At 40.5% G+C, this 25,056-nt stretch overlaps 1 protein-coding gene across 4 annotated transcripts in view; it reads right to left on the bottom strand.

Moving 5' to 3' along the window:
* The window catches only part of Cip4 (formin-binding protein 1-like Cip4), a 28,808-nt gene that overhangs the window by 3,099 nt on the left and 653 nt on the right, over nt 1-25,056 (bottom strand). Inside the window, exons 2-10 of one of the 4 annotated variants that reach the window (XM_070666574.1) lie at nt 9,905-10,020; nt 7,968-8,018; nt 4,971-5,277; nt 4,542-4,688; nt 3,859-4,215; nt 2,351-2,380; nt 1,159-1,466; nt 860-1,051; nt 166-302 (exon numbers count right to left, since the gene is read on the bottom strand). In XM_070666574.1, the coding sequence (XP_070522675.1) occupies nt 166-302; nt 860-1,051; nt 1,159-1,466; nt 2,351-2,380; nt 3,859-4,215; nt 4,542-4,688; nt 4,971-5,277; nt 7,968-8,018; nt 9,905-10,020 (1,645 nt within the window). The remainder of the gene's footprint in view (nt 1-165; nt 303-859; nt 1,052-1,158; nt 1,467-2,350; nt 2,381-3,858; nt 4,216-4,541; nt 4,689-4,970; nt 5,278-7,967; nt 8,019-9,904; nt 10,021-25,056) is intronic. The other 3 variants (XM_070666576.1, XM_070666575.1, XM_070666577.1) reach the window with 3 other exon arrangements.

The following is a 25,056-nucleotide window of genomic DNA, read 5'->3' as shown; positions in this document are numbered from 1 at the left end:
ATTAAATTAATAAAAATTAATCGATTGTTTTAAGTTATTTTTTCTTTGCTAAACTTTAACTGCATCTGCTATAATTTTAGCTGCATCTATATTCGTGTCTTCATTCTTAAAATCAAAGACGTAGAAGAATACATTATGTAGATGCCTATAGATTTGGAAACTCACCATCGAAAGGATAAAGCGCCCGACATGTTCCTAGTGGTGGCTGAGCATCTACTTCGTCATGATAATACTCCTCGCAACCGCTGCCAGGAAGTGACGTTCTCGACTCGCCGAGGCCAGATTCCGGGCTGTTCGTGGAACTGTGCATCAGTACCATAAAGCGAAAACCGTGGCTATTTGTCTAGTGTGAGGTGTTTATTCTACTCAATATCGTAAACCAAACGTTTTTGCAGAAAGATATCTACAACTACATCGTTATCTAATTTAAACCTACGAGCAATTGTAAAGCCAAACCCCATTCGTCACGCTAATTTATTGAAACGGATACAACAGCGGTAACTCATATACTAACACTTTTCACGGTGTGTCTTTTATTTATATTTATTAAATTCGATAAGATAAGACTAATTGCATAAAAGTTGTACATTGCAATGTTGCTGAACTAAAAGTACTTCTAAAGTAAATTTATAAATGTAAAAGAATTACGAAATAGAAAACGCGAAGGATACGTTCAATTATTACGATAAAAAAAGAATATTTTAAAAATAATAAATAACGATAAAATATCACACGATAAAATACAATACAAATAGTGATAAAACAACTTAATAAACTGCACAATTTACCGATTAAAAAAATCTTTTACAGTGTATGATGTGACCTGTGCGTCGATTCGTATATTACCGTGATAACTTACCCATGAGTCGGCTGCGGTGTACTCGGCGCACTTTTCTTATGTACCGGTTGATTTGCGTTCGCATTACATACGCTCGAATCCGAAGCTGATCTCGAAAGACTTTCTTCGCCACCGGAATGACTGCCTCTTCGCGAACTTAATGGCCTCGTTGCCGAGCCGTTAGTTGTAGGTTTTCGCTGCACTTGACTTGGGCTGAAATCACACACAAGTTTCGAGTATTATCGTCTTTTTACAGCGGTTGTTTGCATAAATAACGAATATCAATTTCTTTGCAAATATTCTAGCAAAGTCATATCTACCTAGATAAGCTTGCACCAGCGCGCATTGCTTCTTCAAGATAACCCTGAAACTTTGCCAATTCAACTCCGAGCTTGTCCAGTTTATTACTGGATTGGTTTAATTGACCCTCTATACTCATTGGATCACCAAGAGCGGGATTCTGTTCGTACACGCCTTTCATCTTCATCAGACCATCCCTCGCTGCGGTCTCTTGTTGTATCTTCGCCTGGATCTCGTCCAGTCGTTGCTGCAATCGTTTCTTCCGCTGATTCGGTGGTAGATCGCTGCAATCCTCCTTGGCACCATCACCGTAGCCAGGTACGTTATTCTGGAATTTAATATAATAAATATCGTATTCTAAAAAAAAGTTACGTATGTTCCTGAGACCTAAAAATTCTATTTCTTTTGAAAATCTTTATCATAATAATTAACGTTGATGCATATATTAATAATTATTAATTATATAATATTATATAAATTTATACAGTTGATTATACAAGTTCTTTTTTTCTTTTTCTCAATATATTACGTTCTAGGTCTCAGAAAAATAATTAAAATAACAAAAATAACAAAAAAAGAAAAATTAAAAAGCTTGGGAACACATTTTGTTGTAGAAGCAACTCGTTCAGTTAATGATCTGCAAATTGTTAATGAAAATTAGCGTATACAAATGATATTAATATATACAATTTTAATATTTAACATCGCTTATTATTGTAAGCGATAAATGGACGATATGAATAAAATGTATTCTCTGCAGTATATTAATTAAAAAAAAAACAAACCAAAATAAATTATTTTAAATATAGAAATAATATTGAACCCCCTTGGTGCTAGAACGTTTAAAAAATTTGTTGCAAAAAAAATTAAATATTCATATTTTGATATATACATATTTGCAAATTTTTATGTCGATGCTACTGTTGAAACTTAATTCTTGCACTTTATTGATTCCTGAAAGATTCAGATCTCCCAGAAATTAGATTTGCCGCTTAATTCATTCCAACATCTCGCAGATGTAGGGATTCTTTCAACTTGATTTTCTGTAAAATAATCGAATTGACGGTCACGATAATTCTGCTCGCGAAAAAGCGATTGTCAGTCTCTATCTATTACTGCATATAACGAAGACGAGCACTTGTAAGCATTCAGCTAAGCACCAAAAGGGTCAATCAGAAAATGACTAACTTGGCGATTGTATAAAGGACAGACCTTTAAAGCTATGCACACCTCGATCAACTTCTGTTGGTCGCATGAAACAAATTCAAAAAGCGATTTTTCAGCGAATAACCAGGATAGATTTTGTAGCAACAGTGAGAACTCAGATCATTCAAAAACATTAATCCTAATTAGTATAAAACGTTATTTACAACACAATATATGTTCTTTTGTGATTATTAATTAAAGCCTTAATGCAAAGTAAATATATAATTGTTTAATGCATGACTCTTTAATTTAAAAAATCGTAAATTATTTTGGTATTAAATATAATTCAATTTAATTGCGTATATTTTACATATCAAGCTCTTTCATTTGATTGCACAATGTAAAATTTTAGTTAAACTCTTCACATTACATTTTACAAGTGTTATAATTCATCATACAGTTCATCTTCTACTGATTAAGATTAATGCATCCGCTGGGTTCGCGCTCTTCTAACAGGACATTTTAATGTCGCATTTATTTCATTTTTATGAGGCAGATAAAGAGTTGTTATTATATACATATATGCGAGCGAAAAAGCGGTCTACGTAGTACTTACTAAGTGTGATAATATCCCAATTCATAGCCCGTGACGATTGGAAACAAGAAGACCACGGGCAGATTGAAACATCCACCAAATTAATAGAAAGTACAGAAGAAACATACGTTATATTTTTCGTTACACAAGATTAAATGAAAGAGTGATTGCAAATTAAAATTGAAATGTATAAAAATAATAGAAGCTTAATAGAAGCTTATATTATCGCATATAAAAAGAATTTACTGTACCGTAAAGTTCTTATAAAAAAAATGCGGAATTATTTTAAATAATAATTTAAAAATGCAACAACCGCTTCAAATAATCATAGATAACAGAGCGCGAAAAAATAATTAAGAAGTTGCTCACAAATAACGTTACTGTAGCCGGTTAAAAAAATATGGAATCTACTAATGTACATACATGTGGCATAAAAATGCGGGTGCATATGATAAGAGCAGGCCTGTCGATGAATAAGAAAGTGCAAATACAGACATAAATGATAAGTTAAAAGAATAAAATAATGCCCCAAAAGATTATTAAGCATGCTAAAAAAAATGATTTGCAATTATCCTTTCCTTCTCATGACTTGCAGTTGCAATAAATAAATAACGTAATAAAATGACTCCTTTAAGTCGTGCGAGTTCTTCGCTTCGTATTATGAATTAAAAACGCAAATAAAAAATTGTAGTCGTCGTAGAAATTTAGTGATTCCCCTAACTCGACGATGATTTCGTAGGTATAATACATATAAAATGTCTGAAAAGATGCGTCAATAAATAATTATATAAAGCCTATTTAAATAATTTAAGAAAATCTACAAAAATTAAATATAATTATTTTCTTAAATTCTTATCAGCAGGTTTTATTAAATTTAAAGACGTTTGCAATATATCTTTTCAGTACATTCTACACATTGAGAACGCCACACCAATGATCCCAAGAGGTTCGCAATAATCTTTCAATGAGAGTATCCTACCTTATTACTGCCGAAGATTCCGAAGAGGCCAACCCTCTTTTTAATCTTGCCACCGGAGACGGTACCTTTGACCGTGAGGTGATTATGAATTGGCTGCATGACCGGCTGGGCCAATTGACTATTGCTATCATAGTTCTTGGCGACCGATAGGTCTTCAAAGGGAAAGTCTCCAGGTGGCTGGAAACCACTCTTGTAGCGTTCTATTACCAACATCGTGTCCTCTTTCTCGTTGATCTCGTTTGCCGCCTTCTCAATGCCATCTAGACACTGGGCAATTATCGGCGCCACCGCTCGCTCGATCTCCACCGATTTCATCATGTAATTCCGCATGTTCTTTATCCTTTTCTCGTCCAACTCCTGCGGCAAAAAAAACGCCCAAAAAAGGTAATTAAAACATTGAATCAAGTGGAATGATATCGTTATAATTTCCAATTGAGAAATTAATACTACTACTAACTTATTAAATACACATTTATACATATAATTATATTAAAATTTGTCTTTCAGAATTTAATCCAATGACTTCAAGTTTGAAAATGTAATATTATTACAAATCTTTTTTTAATATTTCAAAGTTCCTGCAATCTTTATATGATAAAAGGAAGAGTATTATTCTGAATATTATATAAGAATTACAGACAATATAACATGCACGCATTTCCGCAGTTGTAACAAAATAGTACCTGAAGATGTTGAAATACTTCCGGCATCGCTGTGTGGTAATGTAACGTCTGCATGTCGTTCGTTTTTTGCAGCTGATTCGCGTACTCCGTTTTGGCTTCCTCGCTCTGCTGGGTCTTCATAGTCATATTCATCCTCTGCTTTTCGACCTGCTCGTTAAAAAAAAAAAAAAATAAAATAAAATAATTGGTCATCGAGCGCCAAGGTACGTAATTTTAATCAGTAGTTTCGGGATTCAAATGCGCAGCATCTTCGCATGTTTTACCTGTCCGTGGAAAGACAAGTTGAGATTCTATCTACGGTCTGTCGAAATTATATACTACCGACTTTTCTTCCCACTTATTGTGCACATGTCGTACCACTTTCGGAAACAAAGACAGACGCATGAAAGCCAGCGCGAGGGTTAACGATAGGGAACTTTTATCACGCACCTCCGCTCTTGAGAGATTGAGATCTGCGTCCGCTCGTTGATAGTTCTCTACGGCGCGCTCCGCTTCGCGGAAGGCCTTCTCGTACGCCTTCCTGGCACGCTCTAGGTTGCCGATTTGCCCGGCCAGGGTGGCCATCAGCCGCGCGCCTTCCTGAAGATGCTTCTTGCGATCCTCTTTAAAGTCCTTAACTAAAATGTTGAGTTCTCGCAGAACGTTGGCCTGAAGGTTTTCCGCAATCAACTCTCGCTGACCAGCCTGGTCATTCACTTCGTTCAACTCCATCTTAAACGCCCGACAGGGACTGTACCTGAAAGCGAGATACGTTTTTTAATTTTTATTCTCGGTTACAAATTAAATGTAGATAACAGTGATTAGTTAATGGTATTGTTTTTTAAATAATTTAGCATAATTTATTTCGTGCACGTGTGTTGTGTATGCGATAAGAATAATATTTCTGAACCACACAACGCCAACGCAGACTGATTTCGCAGAACGAGAGGAGTTTAAATCTCAACCCACGCCGATTAGTCCGACGCTCTTTATTTCTCCATAAAAAATCGACTAAGAACGCGAGAATCCCGTTCGTGAAGTTATTAAATGATCTGGCCTGTATTCATGAAATATAATCCTATCTTAAAAAATTTTCTATCTTAAAAATTTGGCGCGACGCGTAAATTAGCTGTTAATCGTTACCGCTTAAAACCAATGCTGATTAGTTCTCTCTCGCTTGGCTTGACTTCACGCCAAGCGAGAGTCAACGTCGGCTGTTAAATCGGCGATTTTAAGGTTTGATTTAATTTTAATATTTAATTAACATGTCCAGGCAAAGACGGTCCTCCGCGATTTTCGAGATCGAGGACAACCTGGGGGAAGTACCGTCTTTGTCTGAACATACAAATTAAATATTACAATTAAATCGAACGAGAGTAACGAATAGATAGGCGCGGGGGAGGTGGGGTGAGGCGGGGGAGACAGGGTGTGAGCGAGCGCGAGCATACGTGCCGCGCGCGTTAGGTATTTCCCCCATTACTTCGACTCTCGCTCTGTCCTTCTCCAGCGGTCGCGCGAGCACACACGTACTACGCACTGCACAGCAAGCACGTGTGTCCGTATCGGAAGTAATTCGCATTTGCGTTAAACGAAAATCTCACGAATACGAGAACTATCTTCTCCTCTCCGTTCTCTGTGTGAGGAGAGCACGTGTGATTCTCCGTGTGAGAAGAGCACGTGTCGCAGCCGGTTCGTCGGTCGTTTCGGGAGTGCCGCTAGTTATCGCGCGTTTTTTCTTACGATTATTTTTTACGGGAGTGCGTTCGCGAGTATCCAGTGCGCGGAAGGATGGCTCGTCACGTCCCATCTGAGAGGATGAGCAGGCTCGGGGACGGGCATCCTGCATCGGCGGAGCAACTTTTAGGTAAGCATTAATTTCTCTAATAAAATCTTTATTAAAAGAAAACCTTTAATTTTTTTTTTTTAATTTATTTTTTAAACTAATGTCTACATTAATATATTTCTTTTTATGTTACAGTCACCGGCAGAATTCCACAACTCCGCTGTATGCAGATTGGTAAGCCAGTAACTTGTTTTCTCTTTCAGGATTTTCTTTTTTCAGGAGTGCCGAAAAATAACGCGCGATAGTGTTCAGTAAATTTCGCGATAGTAGAATCACGGTCGGGGTGTTCGCGGGTGACTTGTGCGCGGCGCGGAAGGATGACTCGTCACGTCCCATCTGAGAGGAGGAGCAGGCCCGGGGGGCATCGTGCATCGGCGGAGCAACTCTTAGGTGAATATACATTTTTTAAAATAAAATATTAAATAAAAACTTTTGCCCTTTTTTGTTTTTTATTAATTTTATGAACTGGATTTCATGTCTACATTAATATTTTTCTTTATGTTACAGCCACCGCCTGAATTCAACAACTCCGCTGATGCTCATGCAGACTGGTAAGTCGCATAATTTTTTTCTTCGTGATTTGTAATTAGGGTCCTTAAAAAAATAGCGCTCATGGTTTCTTCTAGCATTAATAAAATTATTTAAACTTTAGTTGCAAAATTGTTATATACAATATAAAGATCTGACACTATTCTATCGGTTCTCGATACGTTTCGAAAAGAGGTCTGAATGCAAAAAAGAAAAAAAAAATATCTACAGCTTTGAAAATAAATATTTTACATCTATCGAACAAAAATAAATTATAACTTTCTAATTTCGATCCGGATCAAACTCTAGAACGCGAGATAAGCAAGTTGTTCGCGTTTCTTTTTCGTTAGAGCTTGAAAAACACGTTTACAGAGACGCGGCTTTTTACAACTCTGTAAAAGATAAACGAAAACGTTTGGCGTAGAAAGCGAAAGAAACAAAAAAAAAAAATTCGTGGAAGTAAACCGGAAAATTTCCGCCGAGGTAAAATCTGCTTTACTCTAACCCTGATTTTGCCTGAACTCCCGCTTTATTTTAACCCTGACCCACCACGCTTCTGTGCGCGCTTAATTACTCGCGCTGTGTGCGCGCATTCTGCGCGCCGAGTCAGAAAATTAATTATGGCTACGTGGAAGAACTCGGGATCTATAAAGATCGGCAGTGGGCTTGCAGAGGAAAATATTTCCTGTGTAATACAATATAATAAATCCCTTGGAAACGTCCGCACCCAACGCGTCGCACAGTTGAACCAACAATAAGTAATTAATCTTAAAGTCAGTATACTGTTAATTGCCCACAATTTCGCCTTCGGAGAATAATCATTTTGGTAAATCAATACTTTGTTCGCCACGGTCTTAATTATCTACTTCCCTCGATTAGGCAGCGTTGTAGTACTCGAGTCATTTCGACCGCAAGCAGCTTGTAAATATGCGTTCGTTACTCTTCAATGTTTTATATATACGGAGATTGTATGAGTTCGACACTCCACCTGAGATCACCCGGTTACTCGAGAAGAACGAGTACGAGCGTACGCGTATACTATTTATACTTATATACACGTATACTTTTATACTTACTGATAATCCTCCTCCTCCTTCTTCTTCGGCTGATAACTCTTCACGAGACGCCTGCAACCGAGACGAGAGAAATGAGATTATTCATTCACGTTTCTCACGAAGGTGAAATGACATCACCGAGAAACATCGGGCGAATAGTAGAAACTATTAGATTACCCGGAAGTAAATCGGAGAAACGATTTCTATATTATCTCCGCGGTTTTTTCTCTTCGTGCAAAATTTAAATTATTAATAATTTTTAATATATCGTCAAGTGACATCACGTCGTGACGTGGTTGGGATTTTAAAAAAATCGTAATAATCTTTCGATAACAATAGAAGAATACATCCGCGGAATTGCAACATCTCGCGCATTTCCACACGCTCGCTTCCTCTTATGGAAAATGCCACTGGCGGGGAATTGCGATGCACGCGGTCATTCCGCGATTTGTCGAGGTGCATCGAGAGGTCAAATCGCGAACTGTGCCGCCGCGCAGTAATCGAAGAAATATCAGATCGCAGGCATGCGGAATTATTTTTAGTCGCGGCGTAGATTAAAACGGATCTGGGCGTGCCGTTTTAATTTTTACCACGCGGTCCACGTCGGTCTATAAATATACAATCACGTTGAATCTTGCTCCCTTGATAGAGCGCAGTAACGAAAGGGAAAAACCAGATAAACGAAAGGGCGGAAGAAAAAAGCGGAAAGAAAGCTTGAACGAGGATAAATTTCGTGAAAGATATTTTGGAGATTTTCATGAATCATCTAAATGCACGCGCAACTTTATTTTTTTTTTTTTTTATCCGAATGTTGTTAACGTTAAATGACATCGAGTAATTTTTTAGAGCGTTAGACGTAGTTAATTTTGCCAGGATCGTCTCGCAACGCGTACACTGACCGCCGCGATTTCGCACGAAAGTGAAACGAGGGTCCGGCTAGACGCCGGAGATTGCAGCGTATTAAGACGAAGGACGCGCGAGTGCGACGATTCGCATGCAGAAGGCAAAAGCGAACGATGCGCGGCGAGGCGCGTAGAATCGTTTCTCGCAGTTGCACGTACGGCTCTAATTAATTCCTTCATTTCGCCAAAACCGACTCCGGCGAACTAGAATATCCCGTACAATTCCTCGTCACGAAGATTCACTTACGAATTCGCGCATACTCGCGATTAGTATTCAATTGCAACGATAATTCTAATTATATGTGAGGAAGATCATTATTGTCAAGATCGCGTTTCAAATTGCGCGACGAGGCAAACTATTTTTACATCATTTTTAATTACAGAGCGCATGAATTTCATTCTGCAAAAGAAAAAATGATAAAAATAAAACTCCTTCCACGTCTACGAAACTGCATTCCGATATTTTTTTCCTTTTTTTTCTTTTTGGCTACTCAAGCCAACAGACTAAGCAATTAATTACGACTAATGTTGCTGCACGTGGCGCGCGACAGCATATCAAAGCGACGAAGTAATTAAGCGTAATGCAAAACGGAATAATTAAGCGTCCGCGGTAGATGGATTTCGAGACACCCGATAGAACAAAAGTGCGCCCATAGCGGATGGCATTCAGGGAACGGACAAGGGATTCCTTTAACACAATATTAGCCGTTACAGATCTCGCCTCGTCCCTGAACCCGCGGGGTGCGTGAGACATGCTCGTTATATAGAATGTCCCATTGAAATTATTTCGCCTCGAGGGGCCTCATCCTTTTGTCAAGGAACTTAGAAAAAAGCATCGAGCAAGTCAACTTGCACAACAGGGTGCAAGGTGGAAGGTGAGCAAGCGTGTGGAACGTGCACCTGCCATTGATCAACTCTTGGTCGCTTTAAATTATTTTCGTAACTAGCAGAAACTGCTCTTTTTGCTTCTTTTCTTTTTTTTTCCCCCCCTTTAATTTAGTACATAAATTTTCCTTAATTTAGTTCATATTCTTAGGTAGATGTTACGTTTCTTACCTGAGTTTAGCCGCATACTCGAATTCGATCGCGCAACGATCGCGTATGAAGTGACCATACCTCTCGAGAAACTCTATCCCTTTCTGCGTGTGTAGGGACAGATTCTCGAACTGGTCCTGAAAACACAAACAGAGAGAATGATAGAAAGAAAGAACAATGTTTAAAATAATTAAGAAAAGTGGAAGTAATTAAAATAGAATAATAAATAGAAGACGCGAATGCAGCTTTTAATGTCAACGTCAGTAATTTTTGAATTATAATAATTTCAATATATTTTACGTCTCTTTTTCTAGAATATATTAATATTTCATGCAGTAACAATAGAATTAAAATTCTTGAAGATATACATATATGCATAAGAAAACCTCACGACTCTAGAGACCTTAACGAAATAAGATTTATTATTACAACCTGCATTTACATTTTAATAGAGGATCTAAATTTCTGTAGCCGATCTAAAGCGAAGTGATAATTAGAATAAATATATTGGAATACATGTATACGCGAGAAAGTCTTAGCGAGATTTATTCTCAAGAAAAAAAAAAAAAAAAGGATCGTTTCCTCCTTTTTTGAAATTCTCGGAACGTTCGTTCGAATTGTCGATTTCGCCGCCAAGAGAGTGAAGACTTTTCTCCGTCGAACGAACAATCCGACCGTATCTATCGCGGTCGACGACTGAGAAAAACCTCTTGGCACACATACGCCCCTCGTTTCCTCCTCCTCCACCTCCACCTCCTCCATCGCCGCCGCGGGACAATGAGGAATTTCGCAAGTGACGTGCGCGGAAAGGCTTCTGAACGTCGTTTAGCGGCTCGGCACGAAAAGTGAAACTGGACGAATTAACGTTCGGTTATCCGCGGTAAAGTGCACAAATAAAGCTTAAATGCGCATTCGTAGCTTCGATGACATATTGCAATTAGCATCGCGTAGTAATCGCACTAAAGTAACCCACGCCATGTGGTCCTTTGGAGGTCTACAACTCCGTCGGTTTTTAGTTTAGCGCGACGTGTCATAAGACACATCGAAAGAACTCGTTAAGAGACTACCAAAACTAATTAATTAATTAATTAATTTTTTTTTTAATCTTACAAAATACAGAATCAATTTTACAGAACTCGTACAGAGTTTTATCGTCCAAGGACGATGTTATCTTTCATTTATGCCACAGCGCTAGACTTAAGATCAAACCGGGTCGCCGTTGCAGCGTGACAGAGAGAGAAGAGCCGCGGTCCATGCCGACAGGCATTCGTAGCGTGTTACTTTCATTTCCAAGCAGCCATTCAAGGGCCAGGCGACTTCTACGACGACTAAACCTGGCGCGCGCGTCCTTCTTAGTCTTCTTTCGCGATATCTCACCTTGCCGCGATATGACGCAAATAGAAAGAGAGAGAATAAAAAAAAAAGAAGAAGAAAGTGAGAGAGAGATAGAGAGACAAGATCTCGAGCAGAACACCGGAGTCACGTGTGTGCGATTTGCGATCCGAACAGCGCGCGATGGAAGAAGGAAGTCGCGCAAGATTTTTCTCCGTTCGACCGTGAACACACACTTAATGCATAAGTAAGATTAACTCTCTCCGTATGTGAGATAATAATCTTCTATCTATCCTGACTGCGTCTCATAAACGGGCCAGTACAAGCAATTAAACTCAGTCGGAAGAAATCTCAAAGTGTTTTACCGTTTTCTTTTTACTTCTTAAATTTAAAAGTCAACCTTCATCGAATTCCTCAGCCTGGGGTCTCTCCGATTTTGTAATCTTTGATTTATGGAATCGTGAACAGCATTAGCTTATCGAACTTCTATTTGGATGCTTGTATTGACTTTTTTATATTTTTTTCTCTAAAACTTTCGAGTTGGATATCGTGACTTTTTAAATCGACAATTAATTTCTAAATTGAAAATGCAACGAGCGGCTCGTCAAGTCCGAAAGGAACAAAAATAAAGTGAGAAATAATCGGGCGATTTCAAAGATCGTCGAGCGGGCCAAGAGTTGAGCTGTTAAAGCTATGAATTTGATTCGCGATTTTCACGATGATTTTCCTCTACTTATCCCAAGGTTTACAGGCTTCGCGCGCGATGAACTCGCGATCGCGCACGGACGAAATCCACTCGTGCGTCTCTACGTCTCGGATCGGAACAACTTTCTCATTGTGATAACTGTATAACGCGACTCGTAGCTCGGCAAGTAATTTGCAATGAAATAACGGAGAACTGGTAGCGCAGGTGATAGTCGCGTACATGCCGCGGCTTTCGAGCAACACGCGCCGCGGAACGACGGCCGGTGACGGGCGATCAACCGATCATTCGTGCTTTTCCATCCTCGAGATACTTGACCGGCCGGTATCTCGACGCTCAATTATTAAATTCCATTTTTTCCCTCACGTCGGGTATCGCGGACGCCGGTAATTATTTGTACCTTTGAGGATCTCGGCGATTCAATTATTCGACGCACAGCTTTTTATTTCTCGCGCACGCCTCTTTTACAACGCGTGCGTTTCACAGAGCCGTAATTGAAATATACGCCGAGCGTACTCCGTCTCAATGGTCGTTCGTAATTTAACGGATGACGTCACCATCATTTCTGGACCGAATCGATTATGCGATTCGATAGAGAAACAAATTAAATTATATTCCGTTATGCCAGATCGAGCCGTCACCCTCCTCGTGCGGGACGAGTGCTAACCAATCCTACGTTTCGTCCGCGTCGCAGGTCGATACGCGGAAACGCATCGACACGTAAATGACTCATCGTCTTGCGTGCTTTCCTAAAAAGGTACGCTTGCGAAAAAAAAACAAGGGCATTGTACTTTCGCGACGTCGATAAAATTTAAAATAAAATTGATCCCCCGAAAATATTAATATTTATAACTCTCTCGATATTTTCTCAAATTTTCTTTTCTTTTTCTCTCTTCTTTCTCCCTTAAATTCGGGCACAGATCACGTCGGCAACGGCAAGGGATTGTAAAGGTAATACGACGAAATAGGGAACATTTTTGTAAAACCAATCAATAAAAAAAAACGTGCTTTTCAAAGCCATAGCGAATAAAAGGTATATCGTAAAAATAGTTTGAAAACTAAGGCTCACGGGACAAACCTACCATGGGTTCGAACAAGTGTGTTATGAGTCACGGAACAAAGTCGAGGGTGACTCTCACACCCTCCACCCTATTGATCTCGCATTTCTGTATACTCACGCAACTCGAGAGGGACGAATGAGAAAATAAAGAATGAGCAAAACCGGCTAAAAGATAGAAAAACCAATCGAAGAAAAGAGACACGTTACGGAGCAATAAAAAAAGCGAAGGAAGAAAATACGAAAGCTGAGAAGCGCAATAATGATATTAAAAAATGACAATATTAAATTAAATGTTTTTGAATCAATCTTTAATTTTTATGTATTTTCTATTTTTATTCTATTTGGCTATTTTATTTTTTTTTTTTAATGTTACTGTATTAGATAAAGTAGATATCGAAACGTCAACGTTTAATATAATTGGACTTAATTAATAAAACCAATCTTTATTACAAACTTTTTTTTCAATAAAATGCAGATATTCGACACTCCGTTAAAAATACTTTAATAAATATCGTAGATTAACTTTTCAATTTTGCGGTATAAAAAAGTTGGGACCATGAAATCGATTTTAAATAATTATGAAACAACTGTACGTGCAAAATATAAAATATTTCTGTTAAAAAAAAAAATATATTTAATATTTAATTTCACAAATAAAAAAAAAAAGAAATATATATATGCATATATTATATGCTGTTGAATTATGTTTATATTTTACTTAGCTGTGACAGAAAGAATAGAAACTCGAGATTAACATTCAAAAACATGACACCGACGTTGGTAAGTTATTATCGCGCTTCGCTATGCATTGTAATAAGGCTCACGGAATGTATTTTGCGGGCTTCACCTCGTAAACAGGCACAATGCGTCCAGTGTTCGCAATAAAATGTGCGATGCAATAGATACAATCGTAGATCATGCACTTCGAAAGGCCTCGCGACGCTCGGCACGTGACGGGACTCTTATCGAGGACACGTGGAAATCCTAAGTAGACGAACCTTCATCGATATGATGACTCGAACAGCGGATTAAATATCACCGAGTGTAAAACGAGCTGGTTCAGCACAAATTCTTTCGGATCTTTAAACAAACGTGATATGCAAAATCGTCCATTATTTTCGAGGCTAGGGACGTTTGTCATTTATGACTTTTTACGAATATTTTCGGGGAGAAATCTAGACGAGTTTTCCCTTCCGTTGCGTTTCAGTCAGGGTTCTTTAGCTCACATTGCCGGCTCTGATACGCCGCCTCTCACTAGAGGAGAGACAAGTTTACCCATTGCTCCGTTAGCACGCGAACTAAAGCGGTACGATAGTATGCTCTGACCTACGACAACATTCCACGAAATTTGCAAGCACGTCTGAATTTTTTAATCCGTCTTTTTTTTCTCGGCAGCGAGGTGCCTTCATTTCTTGTAACACATTAGCATTTAATTTGTAAATAGATGCACAGTCATCAAGAAGAACAATGCTCTGTACATAATGTATTATCTTTTTCTTTTTTTTTTCTCTCTCATTTTTTAAAAGAAAGATGCAGGGATTTAATTTTTCTGGTTTACTGCCTCGTAAAATCGTAAATTAAAGAAATACGATCGCGAATTAAATTCACTCGCTGATCTTTCTGAATTATTCCTTCTTTATTACTGTCACTTTTCGCGACGCCGCGCGTAATCGCACCAACGCACGTAGGCGCTCGGGGATCTAATCCATCGAACAGAAAATATTCAAAGGTCGAAGTGGCAGCCGGCATGCGCCGTGCTTTTCGCACATTCACGAGCACGAACAGATCCTTGCTCTTGAGAGCTTTTAATAGACGCCGTAAATCCTGCAACGTCTCCGCGCGCGAATGCGAACTCGATCGCAGACGTTAATCTCCCATTTGATATTAATTAATTTGCCGCAGCTACTCCGACTATCGCGAGCAATATTCGCAAGCCCGGAACTTCTACACCTTTAATTAATCTTATCGCGTTACGTCACTACGATTTCCGACGAATAAAATTGGCATGCCGAGAATGTAATCTACGTGATTATATTTTCAACCGATTGAATGAAATAAAAATAATGCAAGAAAAAAAAAATGTCGAATTAAACCGCGACAAACGAATAATATAAGTACATTATTAATCGTACAAATACGGCGTTAATATATTTATATCGATATACGTGTTAACGGCAAGCTTCAATTACGCACAAAGTCTTCGAGATAAAGTAAGATTCTTCTAAGAGATATTCTCGAACGTTGAGTTTTGAAATCCCATCGGTACGCGAGAAGAATGAATCTCAGCGGGAATCTCATCGATGCATTTATCTGCGCGTGCAAGATGTAATATTGGCGGCATGCATAATGAAGTATCGAATGCTTACAGGCGCTGTTCTTGCAGCAGCAACAATAACGACGTAAATGATCGCGACGAGTTGTATTGTCATCGCCAAGTTTTGCAATCGCCTAGCGTTATAGTTATCTAATCTGCGATTAATCTTCGAATTCTTGTCTTTCTATCTATCGTAATTTTTTTTTTTTTTTCCCAGAAGAAGCGCTATTCCCAAATGCCGTCGAGTATATCGCGTTGAACGATATTTGCGAAACCTTCGTTCCACGAAAATAACCGTATCGCTTTTCATTAAAAGTGACTAATTTAAAAAGCTGATATTCGAAATTGTTAGATAAAAATAACAGATGTTACGCATTCAGGCTTTAATCGTTCACGAGCGATGATGCGTCACAAGGCGTCAGTTCTTATTCGATAAGAATATTCGCGGGCGCGCGGTCGATCGCATTTCGTTATCTCCGTGATTGATAAAAAAAAAAAAGAAAGAAAAAAGCATTAAAAATGAAAATGATAAAGAAATGGCGCCACGACAGCCGTTGATTACAACATGTCGGAAAGGAGTGAAACGAAGGAGGCAAACGCCTCGCTGATTTTACTTTAATTAATTCGTACCGCATGTTTATGCGCACGAGGTGAGACGGTAGGCGCGTACGTGCGTTTCGCGCGATGCACGCACGTGTCAATGGTCTCATCGACGTACGTTCGTGAGAATTATCAAGAAACCTGGGATAATTTCTTCACTTTTGAACACGTGACCGCCAACACTTAAATGTAAAATACGTCGACTTCCTTTTTTTTTTTTTTTTTTTTTATCTAAGTGTCCGTCGAAAAATAGCAGTAGGCAAATCTTCGAGTTTTAAATTTAAATGCCGCTGCCGATTCGACGATATTACTCTCGGCGTATCGCGCGACTCAGTATGAACGCGCGCGCGTGACTCATTCATATTTTTCCCGAGTGCGTTTTTAATCTTCAGCCACGTGAATCACAATACAAACGTTCGTCTCGCTCATCGCTGCTCGGGATCGAAATCAAGGGACAAAATAAAAATGTCTGAAGAGAAGCGAGAAGGGGAGGTGGGACGTGTCGAGAGAGAAATAATCTGGGGCCTCGGTATCAATGGAGGATGCGGCAGCGATAAGGAACACGCGTAGGACTCTATCGGTGTTACGCACAGCGTTTTTGTTCGTGCCGAAGCAATGGCCCGATATTCACGAGCTTCGCTTTCGTGCGCAAGATAATCTTGGAATATTATAAACTCGCATGAGAACGTGAGGGAATATTTTTTTCCAGATTAACGTCGCATATTTTCTTTCTTACGTTGTCGGTACGAGGAATTTACGCGACAAAAGTGACATAACGTGGTTGTGTGCGCTATTACTCGGTAGATCGCGGCCGTACACAGGCAAGAAAATTAGCATACTTTATTCATTACGTAAGATCGTCTAGGTAACGTAACGGCGAAAAATGAAAATACCGAGCGGCAGCCGCGAAAGGAACCGAGTCTCCAAACAGTCTTACATAATTGCAGTACAAATGCCATAAAGAACTTATTAGTATTTTAACGCTGCATCATTTACATTAATTTAGTTTATATGATTTCGTGAAACCTTTCGCGAGGAGCATTTTCCGCAAAATACGAGATATACTTCGTTAATTTGATTTATGTTTAATTCTTTTTTATTTATATGTTATTCGAATTCATTGGATAAATTATTTGATTGAGTAAAAGACTTGTCGAAATATACATATAATTCTCAGGATCGCCTGACTTTTCGAGCATGCAAACGTTCGCACGTGTGTATTGAAAAATTTCTTCCATCCGCGGGGTTCGCTCGGCCTTAATCAGCGCTGATACGTTCCTTCTCGCTCTCATTACGCGTTTCACTCTCGCGCGTGCAGCTGAGTACGTGTGCTCTCAAGAGTTCGAGTATTTATAGAGATTCGTAGCGACGCGTGGGTGGGGCAGGTTCTTTCCCTTTGCAGTTCGCGGCCACGCGGCCGTGCACGCCGCGTATTCCGCGGAAAATGCGAGACAAGCGTCTACGAGTATGACGCGCAAATATGAAATTCGTTACATCGCGAGGGCGTACCCTGTAAATAAATTACACTCGAATTGCCGATCGTAATTGAATTAAGGTTACGATACAAATTCAGCGGACATCGCGCATGTAATCGTAAGAATTTCATTATTAATTGCGCGGATATAAAAATAAATCCGACGCGGACTCTTGCTGTCCTTCTCCAGCGGTCGAGCGAGACGCACGTACGCGGCAGCCGGTCCGTATAACGTATCGATAAGAATCACGCACAATCGGCGGACCGGGGCACGTAATCTGGCGTGAACTACCTTCCCGAATTAATTGTGCGTCCCAGCGACTACGTCTTTTTGATACAAAGTTTGATATTAATTTAATTTTTGTCATTTTTTGCTAACCATATATCCCTTTTTATTGTTTCAGATGAAAATCCAGAGAAAGACTTTTGCCGAAGGAGCAACCAGCCTGACATTCCCGTTGGAAAAAAGTGTCGCACGCCGAAACTGTACAAATACGAACCGCAGCCGGTTCGTCGGTCGCTTCGGGAGTTTCGCAAAAGTAATCGGACGGTCATTCTTTCATATAAAAAAATTTTTTAACGGGAGTGTCGTGGACTATCGCGCGATAGTGTTCAATAAGAAATTAATTTTCGCGAGTAATTTATCGGGCGCGTTCGCGAGTGTCCAGTGCGCGGAAGGATGTCTCGACACGTCCCATCTGAGAGGAGGAGCAGGCTCGGGACGAGCATCCTGCATCAGCGGAGCAACTTTTAGGTAAGCATAAATTTTTTTTTTTTAATAAAATCTTTATTAAAAAAAAACTTTTACCTTTTTTTTTCTTTTATTAATTTAATTAACTAATATTTTGGCATGTCTACATTAATATTTTCCATTTTATGTTACAGTCACCGGCAGAACTCTACAACTCCGCTGACGCTCATGCAGATTGGTAAGTCGCATGATTTTTTTTTTTCGTAGTTTATAATTGGGGTATCTTAAGAAACAGTGCATGCGTAGCGTTTCTTCTAGCGGTATTTAAAAAATCTCGTCACGAGAATAAATCATCGTGGCCGTGTCTCGTTCCACGGGACACCCTTTGCACTCGGTGCAAAAATAATTATCCTCGCGACAAACAGGGACTTCGTGATGATTTAAATATCTCCTTGAAGTAATTCCCATTCTCGCTTACGCGTCCAAGATAGTTCACCGAATAAAATCCTTCTATTTTGGAAAATCGCCAATTAATAGCCGCGTATAATTATAAAATTGTTCAGAGTAATTACAATGTATCTAGAGCATATAATTTCTCTTTGATACGCTGACCTACTAACTAATATCCGAAAAAAGTAAAGGAATTATACGGTGTCGTGTGCAAGCTGCGCGTTATGCGCGAGATACATGTATAATATGCATACGATATGAGGTTTCTCCGGAGAAATCGGGCTAGCCAAATTTTTGATTTTTTTTAAAATTCGCATATCATCCTCCAAAGAAAACACGGAGATTATTTAATTCCGATAAAAGCGAAAGCGCTCTAAATTTCTCTGAACCGATCTCCGACCAGATCTTCCCTGGTAAAATTAAACTTATCGAGATATAGCTCACGCGGATCTTCGAAATTTATCTAATCAATCCTGCAATTGAAGCTGATAATGGTGGGAACCGGGATTGTCATCGACGAAGCGCTACGTTAGGTATCCCGAGGGTGTCGTTTTACAATCGTGGAAACTCTCCTCTAACGCTGTTTCCGCGTAAAACTCCGTAAGCAACTGAGATGCGAAACGTGTAATCATGCAAACATCTTCGGTCAATTGTACAAGAGAGTGGGCACCGGTTGCCCGTGAAACGTGGGAATTGCAGGCATTTTCGGTCTGGAATAATTCGCGGCGCGTACAGATACGCAAAAAAAAAAAAATTGCGAAATACCGACGAATTGTTCGTCCAAGTATTTTTCTTCATTCGACAAATTTGCGAAGTGAAAGTGTATTGAAATCGTTCCTCCGTGAACGTTTTATCCGCTTTAAACGAAATCGAGCTGAATTATTTATTGGATATAATTGGAAATAATAAATACTTTAATTTAATTTTTAATTAAAAAATAACAGTTAAATTATTCCATTGACTAAATAAAATTTACTTTACTGAAAGAACGAAGGAGAGAAATTAAATGCGTGAAAATTGCAGTAGCAACAGGATGTCCTTGCTCGATAGAGATCGTAAAATGAAATATACATGATACAATGTTCATACAACGTCGATATGGTGTGATATATATTTTAGATAACCTCGTTATCATCGCACCGTGTAAAAAAAAGATATCGCAAAAAAAGTAACAGATAGTTTATGAAATCCGGCGTTTTAGATAATTAAAAATCTCTCCATCCCTCTTTTTTCTTTTCCGCGTAAATCAAAATCGAGCTTCGCGAGCTTATGTGTATCGCTGTCGCCGCGTTTGATATAAACGTCGTATAAAATATATATTAAGACGATCGTATGGAAGATGAAATTATTGCGAATTAAATTATCAGAAAGGCAGAATGACTTCTTCGGATTTCGAGCGAAAGTAATGCAAAGCCGGGAAAAGCAAATAATAACGGTGCCGACTGGAATTCGCGAAACCGGACAAACCCGTTTAGGTGGTGGTGTCACGCTAGGCTTCGATCACCCTGGTTAACCCTTTCGCCGGGACGTAATGCAATTGAATAAACGTTGGAATTATAATAGACACTGCTTCCGTTAATTATAACAAGCTCCCTTAAAAATAATAAATCTCAAAATGCTTTCTAAAAAACACCTGTAACTAATTTTCTTAAATTCAAAGCAATAATCGGTAATTAAAAAAAAAAAAAAAAAAAGGAACAAGTTTCTACATTTAATTGAACACAATAATTTAATTTGTCGAGATATATGTATTATCTTGTTAATTTTTTTAGAAAGGCGATTTACTTAATTTTGATCTTAAAACATGTAATATTCTGTGCTTGTAAAAAAGGATCGGTTAAAGAGCTGAACTGAAGTAAAATACTTAGCAATGTCCGGCCGAACAAATCCTAAAACTAGTAGCACTTTTCGCCGCGCGATCATAATTGCGCTATAAATAAGTCGTTACTCTTCGCCGCTTCCTCATGCCTTTTCTTTACGGTAAATTTAAATCACGTCTCGATAAGAGTTTCCACTCGGTGCACTTTGTCATTAAAAAGAATTTATGGCAGTACAGTTAGGAACGATCAGCGGTTTTCGCTACGAGCGACGAGAGAAGATACAAACTTATCGCTATTCCTCCGACAGGATCTTCTCCAAGTTGTTACAAATATATCGAATTTCTTTTTATAGCATCGTAATAAAAATCTCGCGTTTTAGAAAAAAAATTTTTTCCCCAAGCTGATCGAAATTTAAAAGTCGTTATTTCTTTACCGTTCGTTTGAAACAAAAGCCTTGCTTATATTAATAATATAAAGCTCCTTTTGTGTCGATACCTTATGGTTGACAGACGGACGGACGGACGGAATACGCTTGTTCGCTTAATCTCTTAGAAAATTTTACCGGGCATGTTTCCGTTAGCCAATTACGCGTTTCAGCGAAAAACGATGAATAGCCATCATCAGTTCATAGAAGCCTCGCACCGACTTGCGTGTGAGACGGTGATTTCACAATTTGACACATTCCTCGAACGATTTCCGGATAGCCTTCCATTTCCTTTTCCGACGTGAAGCGGGAAAAAAGGAAAAAAACGCCGGAAAGGCCGAACGATTAACAACGTCGGAGCGTATAAACGCACCGGATAGAGAGCAACGCGAGTCTTAGAACGTACGAAAACCAATGCCTAATGGTGCATCTATACTTTAGGAGAAAGTGCATCTCCGCAGGAATAAAATATAATAGCGACTTCCTCGAAAACAAATGGCGGAAAGATCAAGTTCGAATAATAATAAGCGGAGCCAAAGATCGGCGTTCATTTGCACACAAAGGAAAAAGAAAAAAAAAACATATCGCGCGGCTACGCGAATAATCGGCTCCCGCTGTCGCCGCGCTCCTCTTCCGGTTCACCTACGCGGATCCCCCCATTATCGCGGGCGAAATGGAAGGAAAAAGGCGAACGGCCGAGAGGGGAAAACCCGCGAAGGTTGCGAGAAAACGAGCGCTTTACTTTCTCCGGCGCGGAAATCGGCCGCCGTTGTTCCCGAAATCGCGATACCGCACGTTGTACGCGATATACCGATGACGCAAGCGCTCGTGATCGTTTCTGTTCTCAATACCTCCCCCCTCCCCCCCGGGGGATGCCTTTGCCCGTCTTCTCGCGCTATCGATTCCACGCTGGGACGCGTTGGGGGACCCGAATTAATTCGTCAGGGTCAGTGCTGGTTACGAGGTGAATCGATAGTTTTAAGAGGAGCCCTCGCATCCTCGTGGAACCGCGCGGAGGAATATATTATCCTCCCCCTCCCTCCGACGGCCGCGATAGCCTAGATCTCTATCGAGCGGCAATAGGCCGACGTTCGATTAGCGGCGTAATTTCCGTTATCAATTGGTAAAATTGACACACGCGGCCTGAGGTATGCACGTATCGCGTATCAGTCATCGATGTATGTCGTACACCGCCTCGTGAATCACGATACAAGACGCGTTCGTGTTTAACCGCTAGCCGCAGCTACTCGCGGGCCGCGTTTGTGCGAGACGGGCGTGCCCGCCTCGTGTCTTCACAAAGGAAGACGGGGAGAATCTTCCTCCCGGCGGAACAAAGAGAGAGAAAGAGACAGGAAGATCGCAGAATCAAATTTTGGGAACAAGTTTGGCAGATGATCGCGGCATATCAGGCTTCCATAACGGGGATAAGTAGCGAAGATTATGGCGCGCGGAACGCGCGAATGAATTATTAATAGCGGGACACGGAGACGCGGAATGTCATCGGCAAGCGAGTCGATTTCGTGCACGCAGAACGGAAACGTGCGAGAAGCCCGTTTTTGTTAATTTATAGAACGGAGTTTAACTAAAAATAAAATTCGACAAGATTAGCTCGGTCCCTTTAGTCCGCTCGGTTACATTGCGAATTCAACCTGAATTTCTAACCCGACACGAGCTTGAGAATTTTTCTGGACATACAAGGCTTTTAAGAAATCCCTCGCGACTTTATCCCCGCGTCGCCGGAAATCCGCGGCCTCGCGAGAGGCTACCCGCTGGACTCGATATATAAAAATAAACATTTCGCAGCCCACATCGTTCCTCTCTAAACCACGTCAAGTTCCCGTAGCTTTATGCTCGTCCAGAAATATCTCGAAAATAAAAACAGAGAAAGGCGGACCGCTAAAAAAAAAACTAAAAAAAAAAAAACCTGCTATTGTGACGTATGTTTTCTGAAATACAGAACGTATCCTCTATCTTTCTCTTTCTTTCTGCGTTGACCGGCCGCAAAACTCGACGTTGTCGCCGTCGTGACCGTCGAGGATTTCACGGGAAAGGAAGCAAAAGAACGTACGCTCCTTCACGGGCAAGGTACGAGGGGAGAGAGGACGCGGGCGGGGAATGTTGAAGAGAGCGACGTCGTGCGAGAGGGGGAGGAGAGGGGAGGGAGAGGACGGGAAAGGTGCGCGCAGAAAGAACAGGGGGCAAAGGAGGAGAAGCAGACAGGGGAACGTCGCCCGCGGCTAGCAACCGAAAAGGCAAAACTCCCGGCCAACGCGAACTGGTTTTCGGGGATATCGCGGTTACAGGTCGCCGTCGTCGTCGGGGCGCGGGAGGAGAGGAAATAAATATTCTGCGAAGAAGTATCCACTGAATAAAAAAAAAATATATATTAAAAAAAGAAAAAGTAAACAACGAAAAATATAAAAAAAAAAAAAAAAAAAAGGAAAAGCTGCGCGATTGTTTGTCGGCGAGGTTCCGATTGTTCGGTCACGAGCGACGAAATGCGCGACAAATAAAAAGGGACGAATTCCTTCGGCTTCTGAGCGACACAAGCTCGGCGATTATTGCTAAGGATTGATCGCGTCGATTGTAATTTATTGCGAATAAAAATAGAAGCCCTAAATAATTCGCCAAAAAGAAAAAGAAAATTTATCCTGTGTGCTTTAAGTTTAACAATGCTCTTTAACTCGGATTGGAGAATAAAATACAGTAGTAGTCGAGAGGCAGGATGAAGCGAATAGCTCGACAGGTAGAGCGACTTAGACAGAGAAAGAGAAAATTGCGAGAGGATGCTAACTTGACTGAAGATACTCCGAGAGAAAAAAATATCACTTGTCTTCAAAGGAAAAAAAAAAAAAGCTTAATTGTAGGCATCAGGCTGCAATAAGCTCGCCTAAGACGAATTGGAAGGTTCAATAGGTACGTAAATGATGCGTTTAACGAGTAGCTCGGTGCAGGAAGGTTGGCATTTATAGGAAGAAAAATCGATCTCGCGAAGTCATGAAATTACGAGATCACTCGAGGCGAGAATGAAGGTCTCGCCGGATAAGCCGACGAATAATTGATAAAAAGTGGAATCTGATACACTTTAAACAAATAGCCTCGCTAAATTAAATATATTTCCAAGTATAATAAATATATTTAAACAATAAGTCACTATAAACGTATATAAAATTGATTACCAATTTAATAACGCGACGTTCCCAGCTCGGCGTTTAAAAACGCGGGTTCAACAACGCGGAAAAACGTCCCGCGCCTACGTTCGTTCAAGACCAGCGTATCATTAGCCGCGTTCGAGGTAGTTTTAAATGAACTCGGCCTGAAACCCAGACTCTAAAGGAATTTCCGTGATTCCGGATGATCGGCGCCGTCGGCCACCACATAAACGCGCGAAAGATAACGATAAGAAGCTCCGATTGACGGGGTAACGGGCGAGATAATACGCGGCCGGAGCCGCTCGAGCGATCGACGGCCGGCTAATAGGAAGCGATTCCGATTGATTGCAAATCGAGAGGAAAAGAAAAAAAAAAAAAATCTGGAAGCCAGGCTCAATTTGGCGGAACGGAGCGGCAGCGCGCGACTGCCATGAGACTTCGAATCAGCTGCGGATGAATCACGTCTCGCTAAACGATGCTCGAGGAGCTCTGCTGCGACCGGCGATAAAAAGTCGACGCATTCCTCGAGGGAAGTATCCGAATATCTTATCGAGTGGGTACGTCCTGGAGCCAGGATGCACCCGTCTGCTCGTCGAAAATTCGAAACGTTCGCGGCCGCTGCCCTCGCCGGAGATAAGAACGTGGACATGACGCGCGTGATTTTCTTTCGACGAGAAAAAAAAAAAAAAAAAAAGAAAGAACAACTGTTTGCTGAGGCCGCGCGACATTCGAGTCGCACAAGCTTGAACTTGGCTCTCGGTTGAATAAAACGGGAAAGAGGAAGAAGGAAAAAAAAAAAAAAAAAAGACTCGCGCGAGCGAACAACGGCGTTGTTTACGGGCGATAACGAGAGCGCGAAAGAAAGAAAAAGAGAGGAGAATTCGCGAGGATGAATGGAACGGGGGGTGGCCATCGGCGTGAAACGAGTCTCGCCTTTCGGGCCTGGTCGTAGGCATGGAGCCGCGGGAACGTAACGCGCGCACATCTCGGGCTACCTGAGCGATGGCCGCACATGCCGGAGCGCAGCCCGCATACGGGATCGTCGCTCGTCGCGTGAATTTGCGTTTCTCCGTTTGCGCGAGGCAGAAGACGTGCCAGCCTGGTAAACGCGGGGAATGGCAAAGTGGACGTGTGCGTGCCGTTTCGCAGCGAG

The sequence above is a fragment of the Cardiocondyla obscurior genome, linkage group LG15 (genome assembly GCF_019399895.1).
Source record: "Cardiocondyla obscurior isolate alpha-2009 linkage group LG15, Cobs3.1, whole genome shotgun sequence".
Lineage (NCBI taxonomy): Eukaryota > Metazoa > Arthropoda > Insecta > Hymenoptera > Formicidae > Cardiocondyla > Cardiocondyla obscurior.
The sequence above is the reverse complement of the archived record's forward strand: the minus strand, read 5'-3'. Positions and strand labels throughout refer to the sequence as shown.